Source organism: Miscanthus floridulus, chromosome 16, assembly GCF_019320115.1.
Source record: "Miscanthus floridulus cultivar M001 chromosome 16, ASM1932011v1, whole genome shotgun sequence".
Lineage (NCBI taxonomy): Eukaryota > Viridiplantae > Streptophyta > Magnoliopsida > Poales > Poaceae > Miscanthus > Miscanthus floridulus.
Window position 1 is genome coordinate 114953959 of NC_089595.1, and position 22103 is coordinate 114976061.

At 41.5% G+C, this 22103-nt stretch overlaps 1 protein-coding gene and 1 pseudogene across 3 annotated transcripts; one reads left to right on the plus strand and one right to left on the minus strand.

The window, feature by feature from the left end:
• Window positions 1-1024: 1024 nt before the first annotated feature.
• On the plus strand, window positions 1025-13384 carry LOC136513719 (probable sodium/metabolite cotransporter BASS4, chloroplastic). 3 transcript variants are annotated; one of them, XM_066507672.1, is made up of 14 exons: window positions 1026-1581; window positions 1690-1771; window positions 7523-7630; window positions 7709-7776; window positions 8045-8123; window positions 8261-8319; window positions 8427-8495; window positions 9327-9440; window positions 10253-10274; window positions 10364-10431; window positions 11129-11214; window positions 11748-11877; window positions 12981-13082; window positions 13165-13384. In XM_066507672.1, the coding sequence occupies exons 1-14, from the start codon at window positions 1408-1410 to the stop codon at window positions 13231-13233; spliced, it is 1230 nt and encodes a 409-aa protein (XP_066363769.1). In that variant the 5' UTR covers window positions 1026-1407; the 3' UTR covers window positions 13234-13384. The 3 variants fall into 3 exon arrangements, 2 of the variants coding, with proteins under 2 accessions (XP_066363769.1, XP_066363770.1); XR_010773432.1 differs by lacking the exons at window positions 12981-13082; window positions 13165-13384 and having other exon boundaries at window positions 1025-1581; window positions 11129-11340; XM_066507673.1 differs by lacking the exons at window positions 7523-7630; window positions 7709-7776 and having other exon boundaries at window positions 1451-1581.
• Window positions 13385-15234: 1850 nt separating this feature from the next.
• On the minus strand, window positions 15235-21437 carry LOC136511335 (uncharacterized; annotated as a pseudogene).
• Between the last annotated feature and the right edge of the window lie 666 nt (window positions 21438-22103).

Consider the following 22103-nt stretch of genomic DNA (forward strand, 5'->3'; position numbering starts at 1 on the left):
AAACCCAGATAGTCAAAGGACCTGTTCGCTATAATTTATACTTTTTAGCTTGTTTTTTTGAGCTAAAATAGTATTGTTCTCTTATAACAAATCAACCGAAACAGTGTTTTAGTTTGTTTTTTCAGCGAAGCAAACGGGGCCAAAATTGAATAGATGCCTGGACCAGGCGAGATTCCCAGGTCTGCATCCAAACAACCGTTTACATGTTGAGTATTCAAGTGGAAGTAGAGTGGCCATGTTCGGTGTTTGTTAATTCGTGCCTTGTCCGTTTGACGGCTGATGCGCGCATGGCGACCGGGAGGGTTGGGAACGCACATGAGCCCAAAATATTTAGAGCTTGTGAAAAGTATACTTAGAAGCTTTCATAAAATAGATTTAACTCTAGAAAAATGAGAAAATATCTAAAAATCTAGAAAAAAACCCCCTAAAATATTATAGTCAATGTCTAAACATGCTTTATAAATTTTCTACAACAACAAAAAAGAAATGCAATAGATGTTAATGCTGAATTCATTAATGATGGTTGCATCTCGTGTTTTTGTTGTGAATTTTTTTTCATAATGAAATTAGACATCGATTTTATTTTTTAATAAAATTTTAGTTTTTTTTGGATTTTTTTCCATTTTTCTAGTGCTAAATCAAAATTTAAGAAGAATATTTTTATAAGGTCTAAATATTTTTTTTGAGTTGATCATGTCCCAATCTATCCCTAAAGTTTTCTTATTGTTTTTATAAGCCTTAGAGACATTTTTTGTGGTTTAAAAACTTTATTAGGTGTTTAGCGATATCTTTTTAAGAAAAGGATAAAACCACTTCTAATCAACTTAATGAAATTTTAATTAGTTTATTTTGATCTAGACAGAAAATTGTCTCTCTCTCTTTCAGTTCAGAAATGCCTTTTTGAGCATGCAAATGTGTCCGGTTTTGAACTTAACTGGACTGATTTGCGCCTTTCCCGTCGTTGCTAAACACTGCCACAGCCAGTCGAGCAGAGTGGCAGCGACGTCGGCGGCGAGCATGTGCGAGGCTGCGACGGCGAGGAGCTGCCCAGCTCCAGCTCTAACTCGCCTGTGCGCAAAACGAGCATTTGCGGTGCGGGACGCAGCGGTGGCATCAAGACATCCAGTGGCCCGGGATACGGTGGCGGCGCGGCGACCACGTGCGAGGCGGCGGCGGGTAAACGACACATCTCTATCTCCAAATCTCTGGCGCAGCACGCATTCGTCTTGTTAGCCATTCGATCTGTCAAACCTGCGATGAGGATCGTTGGATCTCATAACGAACCGTTGGCCGGAGGCCCCTCGCCGGCCGCTGCTAGCCCGATCCCCACCACTTTTTGGTGGCCACGCGCGCCGGCTTCTCCTTCCGCTTCCGGCCTCCGTCTCGTGTCTCGTCTCCGATTCCGCGATGGTAACCTACCATCCCTCCCTGTCCCTGCTCCGCCCATCCGTCCTCACCGCCCGGGCCAGCGTCATCGGCCGGTGCCCAACACCCAACGCCTTCGTGTCCACCCCCGTCGTCTCTGCGGTGCCCCTTCGCCTGCGGCCTCTGCGCGCCGCCGCCGGTGGAGCAGCCTCGCCGGTAACGTCCAAACCGAGACCCCCTCGCCTCAAGCTACACGCTCCTCGCTACTCCTAGGGGTATGCTTCGGTCGAGTTGTAAATGCCTGCTTGCTCGGTTCCTCCGCAGGTCGGTGGCGATAATGGAGGCAAACGCGCGGTTCCGCCTTCCGCGCTGCTCGACTTCGCGCGTAGCAACTTCCTCCCGCTTGGTGAGTTCCCGCTTCTACGCGATCCCAGCTGATGCTTAATCGCGTATCGATGGGCGAGTTCGTACTGCTGTTTGTGTATGTAAAATGCGATGCTTGTCTGCTTATATATCAGGGAAAAAAAGTGACGCTTGTCTATTGTGGAGTTGGACTTTTGTACTTCATGGCCCAATATAGGCACAATTGACAATGGTTTAATGCACTTATTAGCTCCAAATCCCAAATAGCATTTGCATCTGTGCCATCCTGAAATTTTACTATAGACAGCTGAAACACAGTGGAGTAGGGATAGGTGGGTTTATTTCTCGAATGCAGAAAGTTTCGGTGTAAATCAAGGATGATCTGATTTTAAAAGATTGAAGTTGATGTATAGAGATTAGTATGTGTTGTTATGGAAATATCTGGAAGTCTCACTCTTTCTGTTTTCTAAGTACACATACAAATATACATCAATATGGGCCTCCTCTTGGGTCTGAACCAATACATACAACCCATATACAGCTCAACACTTCCCCTCAAGATGGGCGATAAATATCAATCATGCCCATCTTGTTACAAGCTGATATACATTCTTTAACTCCTAACCCTTTTGTTAAACAATCTGCTACTTGTTCACCCGAAGCTATATGACTCAATTTGAGTGTTCCATTGTCGAGTTTCTCCTTCATGAAAAAGCGATCAATCTCCACATGCTTGGTTCTGTCATGCTGAACTGGATTATTAGCAATATTAATCGCTGATCTATTATCACACCAAAGCTTCATGGGACCTTTCCCTAGCTTCAACTCGGACAAGAAGTTCGTCACCCATAACATCTCACTTAGACACACAGATACGGCTCTATATTCTGCCTCTGCCGTTGATCGAGACACCACTGGCTGCTTTTTGCTCCTCCATGATACTAGATTTCCTCCAACAAAGATGCAATAGCCAAACGTCGACCTCCTGTCATCTAGACAGCTTGCCCAATCCGCATCACAATAGCCTTCCACATTTAGGTGATTATTTTTCTTGAACCATAATCCTTTCCCAGGACTACTCTTCAAATACCTCAAGATTCTATAGGCTGCATCCATATGTTCACTCCTAGGATCATGCATATACCTGCTTACCACACTTACTGCATATGTTATATCGGGCCTTGTATGGCATAAATAAATCAAGCGTCCCACAAGTCTTTGATATTTCTCTTTATCTATTGGCTATCCAGATTGAGCACACAACTTGTGGTTTTGCTCGATAGGTGTAGAAGCAGGGCGACATCCAAGCATACCTGTATCATTTAGCAAATCAAGAACATACTTTCGTTGTGAAAGGACAATTCCTCTAGCAGATCTTGCTATCTCAATGCCTAGAAAGTATCGAAGTTGACCCAAATCCTTGACCTCAAACTCTTTGCTTAGGTTTTCCTTAAGTCGAGCTATTTCCAAAGTGTCATCACCGGTAATAATAATATCATCAACATACACTGCAAGAATAGTAATACGATTTCCAGAGTGACGATAAAACAGGGTGTGATCACCATTACACTGCCTGTAGCCCATACCACACATTGCACGCCTGAATCGATCAAACCCAGGTGGGATTTCTTCAGTCTCAATACTTATCCTTTGGTTTGTGCGGTAGCAAACCCAGGTGGGATTTCCATATAAACTTCTTCATGAAGATCTCCATGCAAAAATGCATTCTTGACATCCAATTGGTACAATGGCCAATCAAAATTAGCTGCACAAGAGATTAGTGTCCTCACCGTGCTCATCTTTGCAACCGGCGCAAATGTCTCGTCGTAGTCAATTCCATAAGTTTGGCTATATCCTTTTGCCACCAGTCTTGCCTTATACCTCTCTATCTTACCATCAGAATTCTGCTTCACTGTGTAAACCCATTTGCAGCTAACTTTCTTCTTTCCCATAGGAGAGGGTACAAGTTCCCATGTCTTGTTCTTCTCAAGTGCTGCTAACTCCTCGAGCATGACATTATGCCACTTAGGATCTAGTTTTGCTTCTTTCCAATCTTTAGGGATTTTTGTGGATTGTAATGATGCAATAAATGCTCTATATGTGGGAGACAATGATTCATATGAGACATAATTACTTATATCATGCTGAAACCCATATCTTGTTGGAGGTTTTCCAGCTGTACTCCTTGCTTCCTTTCTTAAAGCAATAGGCAAGTTAATAGAAGGTTCGACCTCTTCTCCCCCTGTTTCTGTAGAGCGTTCGACCTCTTCTCCCCCTGTTTCTGTAGACCGATCAACCTCAGTACCAGTAACATCAACATCTAAACACTCTGGTTGCTCCTCTTGCTGCTCTACCAATTGTGGTTGCTCAACTTGCTGGTGTACTGGCTGCACTTCAACTGTCTTCTTTCTTCTAGTATAAACTCGAAGAGTGCCTTGTTCTTGCCTTGCATGTATATTTATATTGCCCATATTTTCTTGCCTCTCATTTACTTGGGCATTACCCACATTGTATGGAATCAATCCTGTGATAGTTTCTGATCCCCTTGATTGATTTTCTTCCTTGTCTTGTGGCACATCTATGTCATCCTCCCCCTCTTGACCATCCTCACTACTTTGATCATTAAGCTCAAACAAGGAACTCAAATCAGTCTTCTCCCCATAATAGGTTTCAGATTCTCGAAATGTCACGTCCATACTTACAAATAGTCATCTTTCAGTGGGACACCAACAAGTATATACCTTTCTACTTGATGAGTACCCCACAAATATACACTTAACTGCTCGAAGGCCTATGATCCCTGACAAAGCAAGTTCATCCAAATACCTTTGGTGGAACAATAAATTCATTCTTTACTTGCAACATTTCAAAAGGAGTTTTCCAACCAAGCAATCTTGAAGGCATACAATTAATCAAATATACTGCCGTCATCACTGGCTCACTCCATAGGAACTTCGGCACATTCATGGTAAACATAAGTGAACGTGCAACCTTCAAGATACGACGGTTTTTTCTTTCAGCTACTCCATTTTGTGGAGGTGTATCAGGACACGTGGTTTGGTGCAATATTCCCTTGGTTGATAGAAAATTGACAAACTCATTGTTCACATATTCTGTTCCATTGTCTGTCATCAATACTTTAACTTGAGCATCATATTGATTCCCAATACAACAACAACAACAACAACAACAAAGCCTTTAAGTCCCAAACAAGTTGGGGTAGGCTAGAGTTGAAACCCAACAGAGCAATCAAGGTTCAGGCACGTGAATAGCTGTCTTCCAAGCACTCCTATCTAAGGCTAAGTCTTTGGGTATATTCCATCCTTTCAAGTCTCCTTTTATTGCCTCTACCCAAGTCAACTTCGGTCTTCCTCTGCCTCTCTTCACGTTACTGTCCTGACTTAGGATTCCACTACGCACCGGTGCATCTGGAGGTCTCCGTTGCACATGTCCAAACCATCTCTTCATTTAAGTACTTCACTCTTGTGCTTCATGAGATATATCCAAGTCACCCGCGAATAACAATCAATAAAAGTAACAAAGTACCTCATTCCACTAAATGAGGTGATCGGGCATGTCCACACATCAGAGTGCACAAGCATAAATGGAGATAAGCTCTTTAGACCCCTGCTTACATATGTCGATCTTGTATGCTTTCCATATTCACATGCATCACACACAAGCTTTCTCCTGTCCACCTTCCTCATCATCTCTAGGAACACTTTTACTATAGTATCAAATGATAAATGGCCTAATCGACAATGTTGGAGCATCACTTTAGCTTCATCTTCATTCATACTTGCTGTCAGTGCAGTGCCCAAGAACTTGTCATCTTTCTTTCGGTCTAGGAACCATAGCCCACCGTACCTGATGCCAATTCCAAGTTCTTTTCCAGTCTTCTTGTCCTCAATGATGCAATTTTCCCGATCAAACGAAACCTGACAGTCCATTTGATCAACTAAAGCACTTAATGATAGTAAGTTAACTAGAAAGGAGGGGACATGCAAAACCGATGACAGTGTAATTGATGGAGAGCATTTTACTGAACCAACACCTTTAATAGGTTGGCATGTTCCATCAGCTGTTTGAGTAGTCTCACTATGTGTGGATGGATATGCACTATATGATTCAAACTCACTAGATGCACCCGGGACATGTCTAGATGCACCTGAATCAAGTATCCAATTTGCATATGTACCTTTGTCAGGACGAGCGAGATTGATGAGATTGTCGAGCATAGTTGCCTTTTTATTTTCATTTGGAAACTCGCTCCCCCTTGAGCTTCCTTGCAATTGTTCCATCTTCTCCTTCACATTTGACTCTTCTGTAGCTGACATTAGTTCAGAGGTCCTCGCCAAAAATAATTGAGCCAGCTTCACAAGTTCCTTAACGGTGAGGATTTCAGCCAACTTCTCAAACATCTGCTCAATCCTTCCACTTTCTGCCATTACTTAGTTGCTGCTATCACCACACTTCACCTCCTCTTCCTCAAGCACTCAAACCTCCACTAGCTAGCAGCAGCTCTACTACAGAAGCTCGATTTTGGAGCACAACTACAATATGCTCCAACACAGCTGCTCTCTTTCTTCCCAGAAACCAGGAAGAAATATCAAATCCACAGGACGACAACAATTTCTTGCTTATTCTCCCTCACGGTGCTCTCCTCTATTTTCCCCAAATCAGAAGGAAGCACCAAATCCACCCAGCATTACCTTCAATTGCAGTCCTGCCGCTGTCAAGCAGTAAACTGTCGCCAAATTTCTCTCCTATTAGCAAACCCAGCGCCTTTCTCCAGTCCCTGCTCCAATCCTCCTCCTTTACCGCTCCCAATCAGTACACAACCGCAGTGCCTCCCTGTCTACTCTCGAGCAAGCAAGCCACCACCAGAACCACCACTCTTTATCTCCCTTCAATCCACAGCTCGAGCTTCCCTTCTTTCTGATGCAGAGCACTCGAAAATCAGAGACTTGCGGCAGCTCTTTCTTCACTGCGCAGCAGCCCACTCCACCTCACTTCCTCCTTGCAGCACCACCGCTCGATTTGGAAGCTCCTCTCGCAGATTCCAATCAGCTCCGCCACGGTCCTTCTTGCCTGCTCACGCACACGCCGTTCCCTCGGACAACAGGCGCCTGCGCCTCCTCTCGGGCTTGAGCTCGCGCGGCGGCCTCCTCCTCCACCTGAGCAGCTTGCTTCTCTGCCTCTTTCACGCCTCTCCGCCAGCCACCGTCACGCCGACGAGGTAGAGCAGGTGGTCGCTTCCGCCATCCCCCAGGACAGCTCCGACACCATGTTGTTATGGAAATATCTGGAAGTCTCACTCTTTCTGTTTTCTAAGTACACATATAAATAGACATCAATATGGGCCTCTTGGGCCTGAACCAATACATACAACCCATAAACAGCTCAACAGTATGTCTACAATTGGTTTTCACGATATTGCTATGTACTCCCTCCCTTCGTCCCAAAAAAGAGTGTCAGTTTTTACTTTTGGACATTTTGTTTGACCATTTGTCTTATTCAAATTTTTTATATAAATATCATATATTTTGTTATGACTTATTTTATCATTAAAGATACTTTAATAATAATTTATTTATTTTATAATTTATATAAAATTTTTGAATAAGACGAATGGTCAAACATGATGTCTGAAAGTAAAAAACATCACTCTTTTTGGGATGGAGATAGTAGTTGACAAGAGCATGCAAATGTCTCCATTTTTTTTTTTTGAAAACAAAAAATGTCTCCGGTTTTGAACTTACGTGGACTGATTTGCATTTTTCCCATTGTTAAGCTCTCATTAGTGGGGTCATACTCGGTCTCCTAGATCCTACTCTTGGATGCCTTGCTCACGAATACTCCCTGTCGAAGTTCAGCACTTTTGGGATATTCGTTATGTCAGGTTTGGTTGCTAAACCTATTCGTGTGAATCCTTGTGCTGTTACTTCTGTAAGCTAATAGCTTCCTATTGGCTTCATAGGACTGACCCTGCGAACTAAGGAGCTTGGTACAGCATTAGAAGCTTGGCCTGCTGGATTATATGGACTAGTATGACCTTATGTTTATTCTGTGGCTGTCGGACTTGCATGCTCTAATACTGTTCTTTGGTCATAACTGTAAATATGTTGAATGAAGTGCTCAATCCCGTTTTGAACCAAGATATAATTTCAGGAAATTCCATAGCATTTATTTGTTTACCAGGAGTAATAATTGCCTTTCTGGTTGTTTCTGGAGATGCCAATTCCCTACTTCTATTGGTCATTCAAGCACCCTCAATAAGTTTGCTAACATCTTATTTTACTGTGTATAATTCCAGGGATCTATTTTGCTGCTTACACCCTTTGTTTCTCAATTTATCATGCAAGTTCAGTTCTTCCCTCGTGAATTTATCACTGGTAAATGGGTCAAGCACATGTATGCTTTTCTGATGGATTTCTGTTCTCATTCTGTCATTTCTTATTGCCATGAGGTTTTACCTCATACATCTGTGCTCCTAGTACCTTGTATGTTTGACATATTTTGCATCTTACAGGATTAGCTATATTTTGCTGCATGCCAACAACATTATCAAGTGGAGTCATACTAACACAGGTACTACTTGTCCCCAAGTATCTACTAACATTTAATACTACACATAGTTTCTTATATGGCTAGACTAGCATTACAATCTAATATATCTTTAATTTTCTACTATGCAGCTTGTTGGTGGTAATTCTGCACTTGCTCTTGCAATGACAGTTGCATCCAATTTACTTGGCATTATAATTGTAAGCAAGGCTTTACTGTATTTTTTTATTTATTTATGTGCAAATGGCATCAGTGACTAGGCAAATCCACTCAATATGAAATTATAGGCTTAGCTTGGTTGTTTATAGTGACGCAGCTTTGATCCAAAGTCATTGAACCTAAAATGCTGATGGATCCATAGCAAAGGTGTTACTTTTTATTGTCTTCCAAGCTGAGTTTGATTGAAATCATGTGTTTCTTTTTTGTTTTACATGTCAAGTGATTATCCACTGACATGATAGTTTCTTAAATATAATCCATCAGTCCCAGATGTGTAAAGGAATTGGATTATTGATAAAAAAATGCACTGTAATGAATCTCTTCTGTTAAGCTTGGCATGGACATGTTCTGTTACAGATGTTTCGTTGTATTCATCTGAGTTTAGACTGGTTATTCACATTAGGCCTCCTAATTTCCGCGTGAGTCAAATAGTAGTAATATAAGTTAACTGCGGCCTGAACCCAAGACCACCCACTGTTTAGGGGCATCTCGTTTCATTAGGACAAGGCTTTGGCCTATAATTACTCCATTAATATGTCATTTATGTAATACAAAATCATAATCATAAGTATTTTTTAATTGGAATCTGGTAACATCAATTTGGTGCCAGAAAGTTATGTATTAAACTATTAATAAAGTAATTACTGGTCAAAAGCTTGTCCTAACGAAACAAAATGCACCTTGTAATTTCAAATGGAGGATGTGTAGATTATAAGCCTGCCTAGTTTTCTATGTAAACTAACTTTTCGAAAGGCAAAAAACCATTTCTATTCTGTGCAATCAGGTCATTCTTCTTTGTGATCATGGATTAGGTACCTCTTTCTCTTGCAAGATATATTGGCACTGGAGCTGGGGTGTCTTTGCCTACTGAGAAGTTATTTAGAAGTCTGGTCACCAGACTTCTAATCCCTCTTATTATAGGGAAGGTATGTGATTATTCATATCTTTGTACTCCACACTGCATCTCCTTGTTTCATCTCAATACAATAGGATTGCACCCATTATGCGCAGACATCCTTTCAGTTTAATATTTGGCAGTGAAAAACAAGAGGGCTCATTCTAAGTTTCTTGTAACTGCCTTTCATGATTAATATAGTCTGGTAAACATGATTTGTGTGGTGGCAGTTTAGGAGTACAGTTTTGGCGAAGTCTGCATTTTCCTTTAGTAGAATGTGAACTGAATCTTCTGACTAGGATATGCAAAGAATAACCAGAATAGTTTTTAGTTTGAACTAATCTATTTTAAGTGCTTGATAATGCTTTTCTGTTTTTAACTTTGGATTACACATTGAATTTACCATCCCTCCCTATGTTTGTCTTAGGCCTTGTTTAGTTCCTCCCCCTAAAGTTTACTCCCCCATCCCATCGAATGTTTGGACACATGCATGGAGTATTAAATATAGACTAAAAAAATAATTAATTGTACAGTTTGCGACTAATTTGCGAGATGAATCTTTTAAGCCTAATTAGCCCATGATTTGACAATGGTGTGCTACAGTAACACGTGCTAATGACGGATTAATTAGGCTTAATAAATTCGTCTCGCGGATTACTGACGGATTCTGTAATTTATTTTTTTATTAGTATCCGAACACCCCATACAACACCCTCATATGACACCCAATATGACACTTCAAAACTTTACACCCTGGATTTAAACAAGGCCTTAATACTATAGTGCAAGCCTGAAATAACTGAAGCTTCCCGGAGATACTCATGATGATTCATTCTTTGTCAGGTTGCTCGAGAAGCCTCAAAAGGTGTGCAGAATTTAATACCTTCCATTTATTGACAGTCTCTCCCCTCCAGGTTATGAATATTAATTGCCATTCGTGTATCTCTTATGTAGGTATTGCTGATTTTGTTGATAGAAACCAACAAGGATTTTCAGTTGGAAATGCAGTTCTTCTCAGCCTAGTATATCTCTAATTCAAAACATAAGTCAGTTGACATGTTCTTTACTTGCATGACTAGTCATCATTTGGCAAGTACATTTGTTTATTTTATTGGACTGTTATATTCTACACAATTAGGTAATAGAACTGCGTCCAGCGATGCTAACTTGAGCTTACAAAAAAATAAAAATAAAAATTTATATATGCTTGGTTTATTGGTTGTTTCAGGTGCTCTATTTATTATGCTGCTTCTGTAGAAAATGTTGGTTGTAGACCTGTAGTCAGGCTAATTCATAGAGTGAAGAATTGTTTTCGTTTTTGATATATCAGTAATATCTGGCTCCCTTGATTCGTCCTTCAACATGTCATGTGTTTTGGGTTCATATGTAGTGTTTCCAAGGCAATTAGCCAGCTCCTTTTGGAGAAGCAAGGACAAGAGTGCAACTTAGTAGCTATATGCATTCATAGACGTATCCTTATTGAAGTTGAGCATTAGCAAGTGCTGAGTGGGCTCTGCGTTGATCCAACCGTATAACAAGAACACTACAGAAGTCAACCTTCAAGTTCAAATAGAGCAAAACTGAGAATATTTTGGTTTGGGAGAAAGATTTTTGGAGTTGCTCTTTAGATTATGTTGCTTTGCAGTTTGTGTTCAATATATTACAAATTTGCATGTCTCTGATGTTTGGACTTCAGTTCTGAAACATTTCATTTGACAGGTCCCATGGATTCAAATAAGTAGATCAAGATCATTGATCTTATCTGTTCAAGTGGAAGCTTTTGCTGCTGCTATTACTGTTGGAGTGTATGTTTGTCTTCTGAGCTTATCATAATGAGAATGTTTGTAGATCTTGTTATGTGGATATTGAACAAATTCTCAAGGGAGGATGAAAATCCATTTTTCCTATAAAAAAAGCCTTGACCTGTGGGGGTAAGACAACCCTGGGCATTGCATTAAGACAGCCCACCTACTGTTATTCAGTATTATATCATAGTGGTGGTACATATAACATTATTCTGTCATTGCTGTGCTGTGTTGGATTTTACACTGGATTGTGACACTTGGCACTCGCTACTCGGATTCACAGCCTTACTAAGTAATCAACAATTAAGTCGAGTCAATACTCTCTGTCCCAATAAAAAAGAAACAAATTAACAAGGATTACCCTGCTTCAATGGTTCTTAACAGTTCTTTTTTTTAAAAAAAAAAAATCTTTCTTGCTTGTCGATAGTGCTGCATAGTCTTTTCCTTTTCGTTTTACCTCCAATATAAACTGCAACATGACTTTGATTTTATCTACACCTTAATATCTAACAGGAGCACATTTGTTGTCACAGGCTTATACATCTTGCACTGTTGGCTTTCAACATTGCAATGTTGCATATCTTGTCACGTCTTGGAAAGAAAGGGGATTCAGTCTTTGCAAAGAAAGAGTACACACGATCTGTCATTTTGGTGTCCAGTCAGGTCAGTCATCATCACTAAAATAAACAGAAAGCCTGTAAATGACACTAACCAAACTCCTGCAGGCGACCATATGGTTGCCTGTCTGATATTGCCTCTAGCTCGGGACCAAGGTGTTAGCAACTGTGTACCATCATGCCCTGGATTTGCAGTTTAGTGTGTAGTTGTATGTAGTGGATGGTCTAGAGGGGCCTTCCAACAAATTGAACTTATGCAGAATCCAAGCTATTTAAAATGATCTTTTATCTCCTAACTTATCCTAAATTTGAATTACCAACTTAACGGGCAAGGCATAGCATAGTCAAGCGGCCAAGCCATTGACAAGTGATTGTAATCAGTTATTCAGTTTTGCTAGCTGAACGTTAGCATGCCAACTATGGGAGGATGAGGGTATGCTTTTCTCTTCTGGGATTGTCTATGTTATTACAGTACCGTTTAATAATTGATTAAGGGTAAATTTCAGAATTTTATGGTAAATAAACACAACTTCATATTTTTATTGAGACGAGAAACAAATGGGAAAAATGCCTTTACTAGAAAAGGCAGACAGGAAAATTACTGCCCATTTGACCGGGTTAGTGTTGACAGAAACCGATCTAATTGGGCAGTTGGCATGCTTCCCGTAAAGTTTGCTACTTTCTTCTATCCATTACTGGGCCAGTTACCGCAAGAATGTCTACTGGCACATGCCTGTTACTAGATTTGAAGTAACTTGGAAAACCTGCTTGGAATGGATCCATTTGAGGGCTTGTTTGGATACCCTCGTATCTACCTCAATCCACATGCGTTAGAAGTAGATTGGGATGGAACTTAGACTTACACCTCAATCCACTTCAATACATGTGGATTGAGATGAATACGAGAGTATCCAAACGGACCCTAAATCAAATTTTTTATTGAAGTTGTTCAAAAACACGAGTAGCTAAAAGTGAAATTGCTATTCTGCTTTTTTTTCCTCAAACATGCAGGATAGCTGTGTGCCATTGTAAAAAGATAAGAAAAGTACGAGACGCAAAACCGTTTGTGTGCATGGAAAACAAGATGATTTGTTATTCTGCTCTCATGACATCAAAATATTTTGTCTGACTTTCTTCTTATTCCTGTAGAAAACATTGCCAGTGATGATAACTGTGGTTGAGCAGCTTGGGGGAGCCCTCGGGGAGTCCGGACTTCTAGTCATCCCTTGTGTTTTTGCACACATTAACCAGGTTCTCATTGCAAAGACATAATTGCTATGTGTCACTTGCTTTCTCCGGTGGGGTCATTTCTAATGTCCAAAACACTCTGCAGATCATTGTCGATTCTATCATAGTAAATTGGTGGCGCAGGAGGGATCAACAGTTTAGTAATCCAAAGTAACTCCATAATTCAATTTTGGCGTGCAAAACAGAGAATTAGTCAGGAATTGCTGACTGCAAAGCTGATTTTGTGAAGATGTAATTGTACTTGTCCTCCAGCAAGTCCAGTAATGGACGAATTGCTGACTGCAAAGCTGATTTCGTGAAGGTCATTATATGTCTCGACTTCAAAGCAGGAAAATGGATTAGGACCTGTTTGGATTTCCTCCTCTAAACTTTAGAGCTAAAACTCCAAACAAGTGGCCTAAAGTTAACTCTAAACTTTAGCCCACCTCATATTAGAGCTTTAGAACTCAAAAGTGAGCTAAAGTGCTCTAAAGCTTTTAGACCTGTAAAGTTTAGAGAAAGGGATCCAAACAGGTCCTTAATCTCCAATCGAGAGGCTTGTCTTTCGAGGCGTGAATGGGTGCTGTTGTAGTGGATGTTATGTTTTCCTTCACTTCTAAAACTGAGATGTTATATTTTGTTCGGATGTAACCTATTCAAACTTATATTTTGCATTTTTGTTCGGACGTAACCCGTTCAAGAGGCGGTTTGAGAGCATGACCCCGAAGGGGAAGGGGAAAAAAAGACATAGAAGGAACAAGTATGACCGGGCCGCGGCAGCTTACTTTATCTTGTTTTGGTCCTTTTGGATGACTGGTGTGAGGTCCGCTGATACATGCTGGGCATGCTGCCCACACACAGAGAGGTACCGCTTGTTCTGCTTACAGGCACCACGCGGCAGCCCGAAGTCCATTGTGGGTGCTTTTGGCAACAAGTCACAAGACCGAGTCAGAGCGCTCGTTGTTCAGTCTTGAGTGGCGACAAGTCACAAGATGAATAGTGTTCAGTTGTAGCAACAATTGTGCCATGAATATTTTTTCCTTTTTCTTTGCCAAGGTGGACGCATCGCATGTGTGGTGGTTTGGAAAGCCATACAAGATTCTCTTAGAACGACCCAAATGTGGAAAATAATTTATCCAGCTAAACATACTCTTAGCATGACAAATGACAAAGAAATATGATAAATATCGGTGGTATCAATTAAACACAAAAGAGGCCCGACTACCATTGTCCCTTACTGTTTTTTTTGGTGGTGGATCTTGATTTTTTTCCTCACCAAGTATAGTACAGATCTCACACAATCTCTATAAGTATATTAGGGATATCTTAAGGTTAACAAAGTTGTCACAGACGATTTCACTATGGATAACCACATTTACTATCACTAGAGAAATTATTTAAATTTGAGCATCAAACTAGATAGGAGGCTTCGCTGAATAAGTAGGTCTCCACTATAACAAAATATCCACGCTCAGTTGGCCTTGATGGCTAAGTTTGCTTGATTACGCACTTGTGGTTTGAGTAGCATCCACCAGGCCTGGGTTCGACTCCCATGAGAGTGAATTTAAACAGGTCTGGAATAAAAAAAAAATAGGTTGAGGTTCCCCTACTGACTTCGGTCAAATAAAGTTTGCTTGATTACGCGCTCGTAGAATGTTTTGAACTTGATAGGAATTCAAGGCTCCACATAAACGCTATAACCAGTCCAAATTTAGGTTGAGCAAAATCTATGCCCCTCTTTGGTAGTGTTCCAGACGGATCTAGCTCTCTCTTCAAGTAGCTAGTGAATCCAAGGTTTTTAGGTTTCGTTGGTCTCTTAGTGTGAAGTGTGAACTATACTGTCGGAACTTTACTCAGCCACAAGGCCTATACGGCTATACCAGTTGCGTAGGATTGTGCATATATAAGAGCCCGGATATCTTTTTTTTCCAATCTTGTTATTATTGTTTAAAAAAAAGGAAGCAGCTAAAATACGGCCGGCCGTAATTTGGACTATCCGCACGGCCTTACCGTTTTTAGTAAATTAGAACTGTTATATCCCTTTTTCAGCAACAATGCTAATTGCTGGATTGTGTTGGCGCACGGAAGAAAAGTTTTTCCGCCGTTTTCATGCAAGCTTATTGGCTTGCGCGGCCCAGGCCCAGATACTGACCACGGTTATTGTGGAAAAAGCAAATCAGGCCCAGACATATGCTTTTAGGTACTGCAGGTGAACGTTCAAAAAAGGGGCAATTTGTATTCAGAAAAAAAAAATACATGCAGTAAGCTTCCCATCTCAGAAGAACACATTTTGCATCTGCAGTTTTCTAGAGCACAACGCTATACATATAGTCCCTAGGAAAGCACACATTTGCACAACTTCTCTGTACATGGCCTACATCTTGTGTCTACATGGCCTGCATCCTGTATGTTAAAACAAGGATAACATATGTCATAAATTTGTTGCTAGATGGAGATAAAAAAGGATGCATATGTTAAAAAAAATCAAAACCTTATGTTGCCTATTTGAGAAGACATTATTGTCTAAAAGTAGTAGTAGTATTGCTTAATTGAGGTGCCTATATTGCCCAAATCAATATTGTTATTGATATCTTGTGTTAAAAACAGAAATATCATTGCACTAACACATTATCTTTTCATTGTAGGCGACAAATACCACAAGCGTTATGGACTTGAATAACCCACCACCAGAATTTGACTATGATTTCTTAGATACAATGTTTCAAGAGCCAACAGATGCAGCTGAGCCAATATTTTGCACTCAGCAACTACCAAAACCAACAGGGTGTACCAAACGAAAATTGAGAACACTGACTGAAACTAAACAAACTACAGGCCGAGTTACAGCTGATGATCACATCAATTTCGGTCCGATTGAACTGCTACTGGTAAACTAAAAACTGCAGAGAGACATTACCTGAACTCCTGAACTGTTGTTGGACAGCTGATGTTTCAGTAGAACTGCTGCTGCTGCTGCTACAAAATTACCAAGCACTCAAAAAGAGCTAGTAGGTCAGGCAAAAAGATAAATAAATCCATACAAACACCAAGCAGCTGCAAAAAAGAACAACATGGCAAGCCGCTGATCAAACCTGAAGAAAACAGAGCTAAGCTATGTAGTGCCAAAATGCTGCTTATGCTGGAGGTGCTAGTTGAGGCTGCAGGTGCTATGACCTGCAGAAAACTGGAGCAACCAATCACTAGAGAAAAGCAAGGATCCGAAAAAAACACAGCAAGCTGCATTTTCTTAGGCAATGCTGTAGTGGATTGCATTTTCTTAGGCATTTTAAGTCTCATTTGTTAGGCAACAATGTCTTCCTTAATAAGCAATTTATGTATTCTGAAAAAGCAAGTATAGTGTTTGTGTCCATTTGCAACCCACAGCCCTACCCCACCCCCACCCCCACCCCCACCCCTGGTTTATTTGCAAAAAAAAGTAGAGATTCGATTAAAAGAAGCAGGCGCCTAACTGACATGGTTCTAAAATCCAACCCAATCATCCTCCAAAAATATAAATTCCTCTCTCACCACAGATGTACTTATTTACATATATTGCACACATCATACCTGCTTTGTGCTTTGTACCTGATCTCCCCCTGCTAGATAACTTGGAACCTGAACAGAAAAAACAGAGAGATTACAGAAGAATGATATAAAATTGCCTAATCATTTGCATTATTTTGCCTTGATCTTGCCACAATATTGCCTGGTCAGAGTATATTTAGTTGCCTATTCCCAATGAAGTTCAGTAATTAATCAATGCACATGTAGTCACATCAATTCGTGGTATCATGCTAATTGGGAGAATTTTTGCTAACTTTGTGGAACTAATCATGACAGTAAGTGGCACAATTTTTGCTAGGTTTAAAAACATGGATGCAAAGTAAGTCAAAGCTGTAAACATTAATATGTGTCAGACTGATCCTAAGATGATCTGTCTCATTTAGAATGCACAAACCACAAGAAGCTAGGCCCGACTTTGATTAATTTTCATCATTGATATTTGAAATGTGTGAACGCTTCATATTCATTGTCATCTAATTTGTTTGTAAAGAAAACAACGCAGTATCCAATTCTAAGATAACAGAAATCACCAGGTACAAATATCTTGGATGCCTCCTTTAGAGTTCCCAAATCAGTTATATATTTTGCCTGCGAACAAATATTTGTGGAACATCATTTAGAAATGGTCATGCGCAGACCATATAAAGTTCCTTCATGGTGAGCAAATCAGTGTCAGCATCAATGCATCTGATAATATAGGCCTTATTAATTGACTCTTTCTTTACAAAGAAGGTTTCGGTCATACTCATACCTATGCTAGTATGCTCTTTTATTGTTAAACACTCAAAACTCAATAAACTTTGAAAATTCATCGCACTAAAAAAGTAATAAGAGCAAGTTCAACTGATGATATAAGTGCTCTTATTTATATAGTAGTCACTGACCCAACTCTTGCTATTTCAAATTTCCATTGTATCATTGCTATTATAGATGCATAATACATACAAGTCATGATTGCTTAAAGGTACATCACTGTATCATGAAATTCAGAACACTGAATGAACATAAAAAACTGCAGGCTAAGTTACAGCAGCTAGCTAGTGAATAAAAATTATTAAATCTTTAGCTGAGAGGAAGGAGTGATCACATAAACACATCAATTTCGGTCCACTGAACTGCTGCTGGTAAACAAAAAGTTGTACCTGAAGTCCTGAAACTGTTGTTGGACAGCTGATGTTTGTGGCAAAACTGTTGGGCGTACCCAGGGCAGAGAGCTCCCGCTCTGTGCGGGGTCTGGGGAAGGGTGTTAGTGACAACCCTTACCCTCGCCTGTGCAATGCGAGGAGACCACGACTCGAACCCGGGACCTTCCGGTCACAGGCGGTAAGACTCTACCGCTTGCACCAGGCTCGCCCTTCAATGGTTGCTGCTACAAAATTACCAAGCACTCAAAAGCTAGTAGGTCAGACAAAGGATAAATAAATCAATACGAACACCAAGAGGCTGCAAAGAAGCTAGGGAGAATATGGCAAGCCACTGCTCAAACCTGAAGAAAACAGAGCTAAGCTATGCAGTGCCAAAATGCTGCTTATGCTGCCCAATAGTGGCCTAGCTGAGGCTGCAGTTGCTATGACCTACAGATAAGAACAGAAGCAACCAATCAACAGAGAAAGCACGGATCTGAGAAAGCACAAGAAGCTACATTTTCTTAGGCAATTTAAGTGTCAGTCGTTAGGCAACAATGTCTTCCTAAATAAGCAATTTATGTATTCTGAAAAAGCAAGTATAGTGTCTGTTCATTTGCAACCCATAGCCCCACCCTCACCCCCGGTTTATTTGCAAAAAAAATACACAACTCTGTTTTCATTTTTTTATGCATTGCACCTGTTTGTGTAATGAGCAAAAATACAGATCAAATGGAGGCAAGGTGATGATGTCAAAAAACTAGTTTTGTACAAAAGGCAGACTAGTTTAATGACTGAACATAAATGATCAGCATTGATCTGTCAGCAACAATATGTCACCTGCATTAGTCAGCGCACCATCCTCCCAATCTGCATCTCCCAAAATTTTCTTAGGCAATTTAAGTGTCATCCGTTAGGCATCAATGTCTTCCTAAATAAGCAATTTCGCCTATACTTACTAGTCAAAAAGGCCACCCATACATTGTGATAAAACAGGCATTATGATAGACACAGAGCTGTAGGCATGAAAAACTAATGTCTACATAAAGCAAACATAAGAGAGTCAGAGACATTAGCAGAGCTTTCTCTTACTAATATCAGTGTCAAAGAGCTTGCACAATCCACCAAAGATGAACCAATGCTGCAAAACGGTTTCCCATCTCAACTGGAGGACAACGAATGCCAATAAAACGAGATCACGTCAGGTTGCCACAAGAGAACGGGTGCGTGCAGAAATTGCAGAGTTTGAAAATAAATCGTGCTCACCTTGCTGTGAAAACACAAGAGCCTGAACCTGAAATGCGTTAATCTCTTGATCTATTGATGCAAAAAGTGCAACATAAGTCAATGAAGCAGTAGCTGAAAATTACATCCCACATTCCGACTAAGTGACTTTAAGGTCTGTCCTATGATAGATGTCTAGAGTAAACAGAAAGAATGTGTCTTCTATAAAGAAGCAAGTTTTGCATGAAACAACGTGTCTTCTATAAAGGAGCAAGTTTCGCATGAAAAATTCCGGAAGCTGCCTGCCCTGTGTTCCATTTACAATTTTGATCCAATCGAGTTTAGCTCAGATGTCAAGAAACAATAGTACTTGCATCTGATCTAAATCGGAGTTCAAAATAATAAGTTCAACTAATCATCTTTTAGGAACAGATTAAAAGAATCATCTACAACAATGAACCTAAGACAGAAACACCGCATGACAAGCACAGAGATCAATGACTCATAAAACCTTCAAAACAGAAAAAAAATTCTAACTTTCAAGGAAAGAGTGAAAGATGTTATTCTCCAGATATATAACAAATGTCTGATCAAACAGTAACCTAACTTGGCTTGCTGCCTTTACTGAATATATATATATGATTCTGGGCAGAGCCAACAGGACATCTAGTTACTAGTTAGAGACCTATGTCGAATTTGCAACAGAAGTTAGCCAGTGATACAGCTTCCTCTGTAAGCAGTAGCGTAATCATATTATATTTTTCTACAAGCAAGAGAAATGGGAAGAGGAGACATTTTGTACATTAAAAATAACAAATGTCAATTCCTGGGTATGATCTCTGGTCATCAGGGATCTGTATGATACAAGAACTCGGAACTGAACTCTAGAAAGGCAAAACCGTGTCCATTTGATGAAGACTCCGAACCACAGTAGCACGAACAGAAAACACATGATATTCCAGATGGGCAATATATTGGGGACAACTGACAAGCAAGCTCCCAGCTAGTCAGAACGACATGTAGAACAATGTGGTCTTGAACACATATAGAAGGGTTAATATGACAACAAACTTTACAGAATAACCTGAGATAAATTCAAGGGGAATTACAGATGTCTGGAAAAAAACACTAAAATGGCAAAGCTCTTATAACCTCTAGGAATGTGATCTCGAGCCTGATTTGACGGCTTAATCACCACACTTATGAGCTCACCCCTACATCAAACAAAGGAGTAGAGCACTCCGCATTTAGCATGTGCAACACGTCACCACCAAAATTCATTCCCACAGCATCCTTGTGAAACTGAGACAAATGTACAGAACTGGAATAGCCGCAGTTCATGGAGTAGAGCGAGGCCTTACCTACCTACCTATCTGGAGACGCGAAGCGGGCGGCGTACGCCCGGGGCTTGGCCTTGTCGCCGTAGTATGTCATCCCGGCGTTGTAGTCCTGAGACGCGGAAGGACTGAAGGAGTCAGCATTCACCAATTTGAAACCAAACACTGAGCTCTAACGCGGCAACCCCCCCCCCCCCCCCCCCCCCCCCCCCCCCCCCCCCGCGACGGCAAGCAACCCTAACCGCAGGAGGAAGATGGGACGTAGGAGAGAAGAAACAGTCCAAGTTGCTAATTACCTCAGGCTCGAGGATGTCGTCGAAGGCCGGAGGCACGCGGATGGAGAAGCCGCTGCCGTAGTACTACGACCAGGACCTCGTGTTCGCGATGCCGCCCAGCACCGGGGATCCCGGTTTAGAGGACGGCGTTTGCGTTGGCGGCGAGGGTGGCGGAGATGGGGACGTCGCCTCCGCGCCCGCGGTGGGGGCGGAGGCGGAGGCCGAGGCAATGGCGATGGTGGTGTGGACGGTGAAGCCGCGGCGCGAGGCCCCGCAGCGGCACAGAGGTCGCCGCTTGGGTGATGCGGCAAAGAGGCGAGCGGGAGGAGCGCGGCGGGGCCATGGCGCCACACCGAGCTGGCGGATCTGAGGGTTGCTGGATCGCGGAGAGACGAGATCAGGGAGGTGCAGATATGGTTCCAAAACTTAGTTCAGTTAACAAGATAGTAGAAGGAGCTTGATTTTTGTTACCTGGATTTCATCGTGAAAGTGTTCGCTGACCAAGAGGGGCTTTTTACATATTTACTATTATTACGATCGCCACTTATAGGAATCGTACTCTTATATTGATGCTTACAAATTTAACCGTTTTAGTTCGCGCTCCTTTCATTTTTACCACTTTCGCCTACGTGGCACGCCAGCTCGTGCTGACACGCTTGCACCGGCACGGGAAATGACCCCGCTGCCCCCGGTCATCTTTCAATTAGATGCGTCGTTGCCCTCTCCCTTTTCCCCCTCTCCATTTTGTTCGCCGCCGCCTCCTTCCTCTGCCCGCCCGTCGCCTCCATCCTGCTCGTCTCCACCGCCACGGCCACCACGGACGACAACCTTGGTGTTCTTCAGCACATCCATCATCGACGGATCGAAGGTACGTGCCCTACTTCGTAACTGGGACACAGAGCCCGCGCCGAGTAGGGTTAGGGATTAGGTTAATGTTTGCTGATTTCGTCTTGCTCTGCTATTTTCTTCATAGACGATTGATGTAGTACGTCTCTATCTGATACGTGTCGTAATGGCCACTGGTGATTGCCCTCCTTGGTAAGCACTTTACCACAGTAGGTGTGTAGTACTTAGTCTGTACTTGATCATATTTTTCCATGTCTATGATGATGCCAGGATCGATTCTGGCAGTGCATTTAGGCTAGTTGTTAAGGTTGGTCCATATGTTGCTGATGAATATGGTCCAGTGGATATGGCAGAGCAGCAGCATGACATCTGGTTTGATAGGAACGATCAGTATTCTCTTGCTAAATTCCATGATGATTTATCAACAAAGACTATTTGGGGGCCTTCTCAAACACTTGCAGTCTGGGTTGTAGACCAAGAGACTGGTTCTGAGTGGAAGCTTAGGAGGGATCAACATGTGCAGCAAATGATTAAGGACCATTAAGATGAGAGGGTGGCTTTTCTTATAGTTGATGTTGTGAAGAAAGGTGTGTGTAATGACAATGCTAGTTCAGCTGCTTCTAGAGCTAGATGTGTCTCTGGTGTGACTAATGAACATAGTGCAGAGCCTAATGA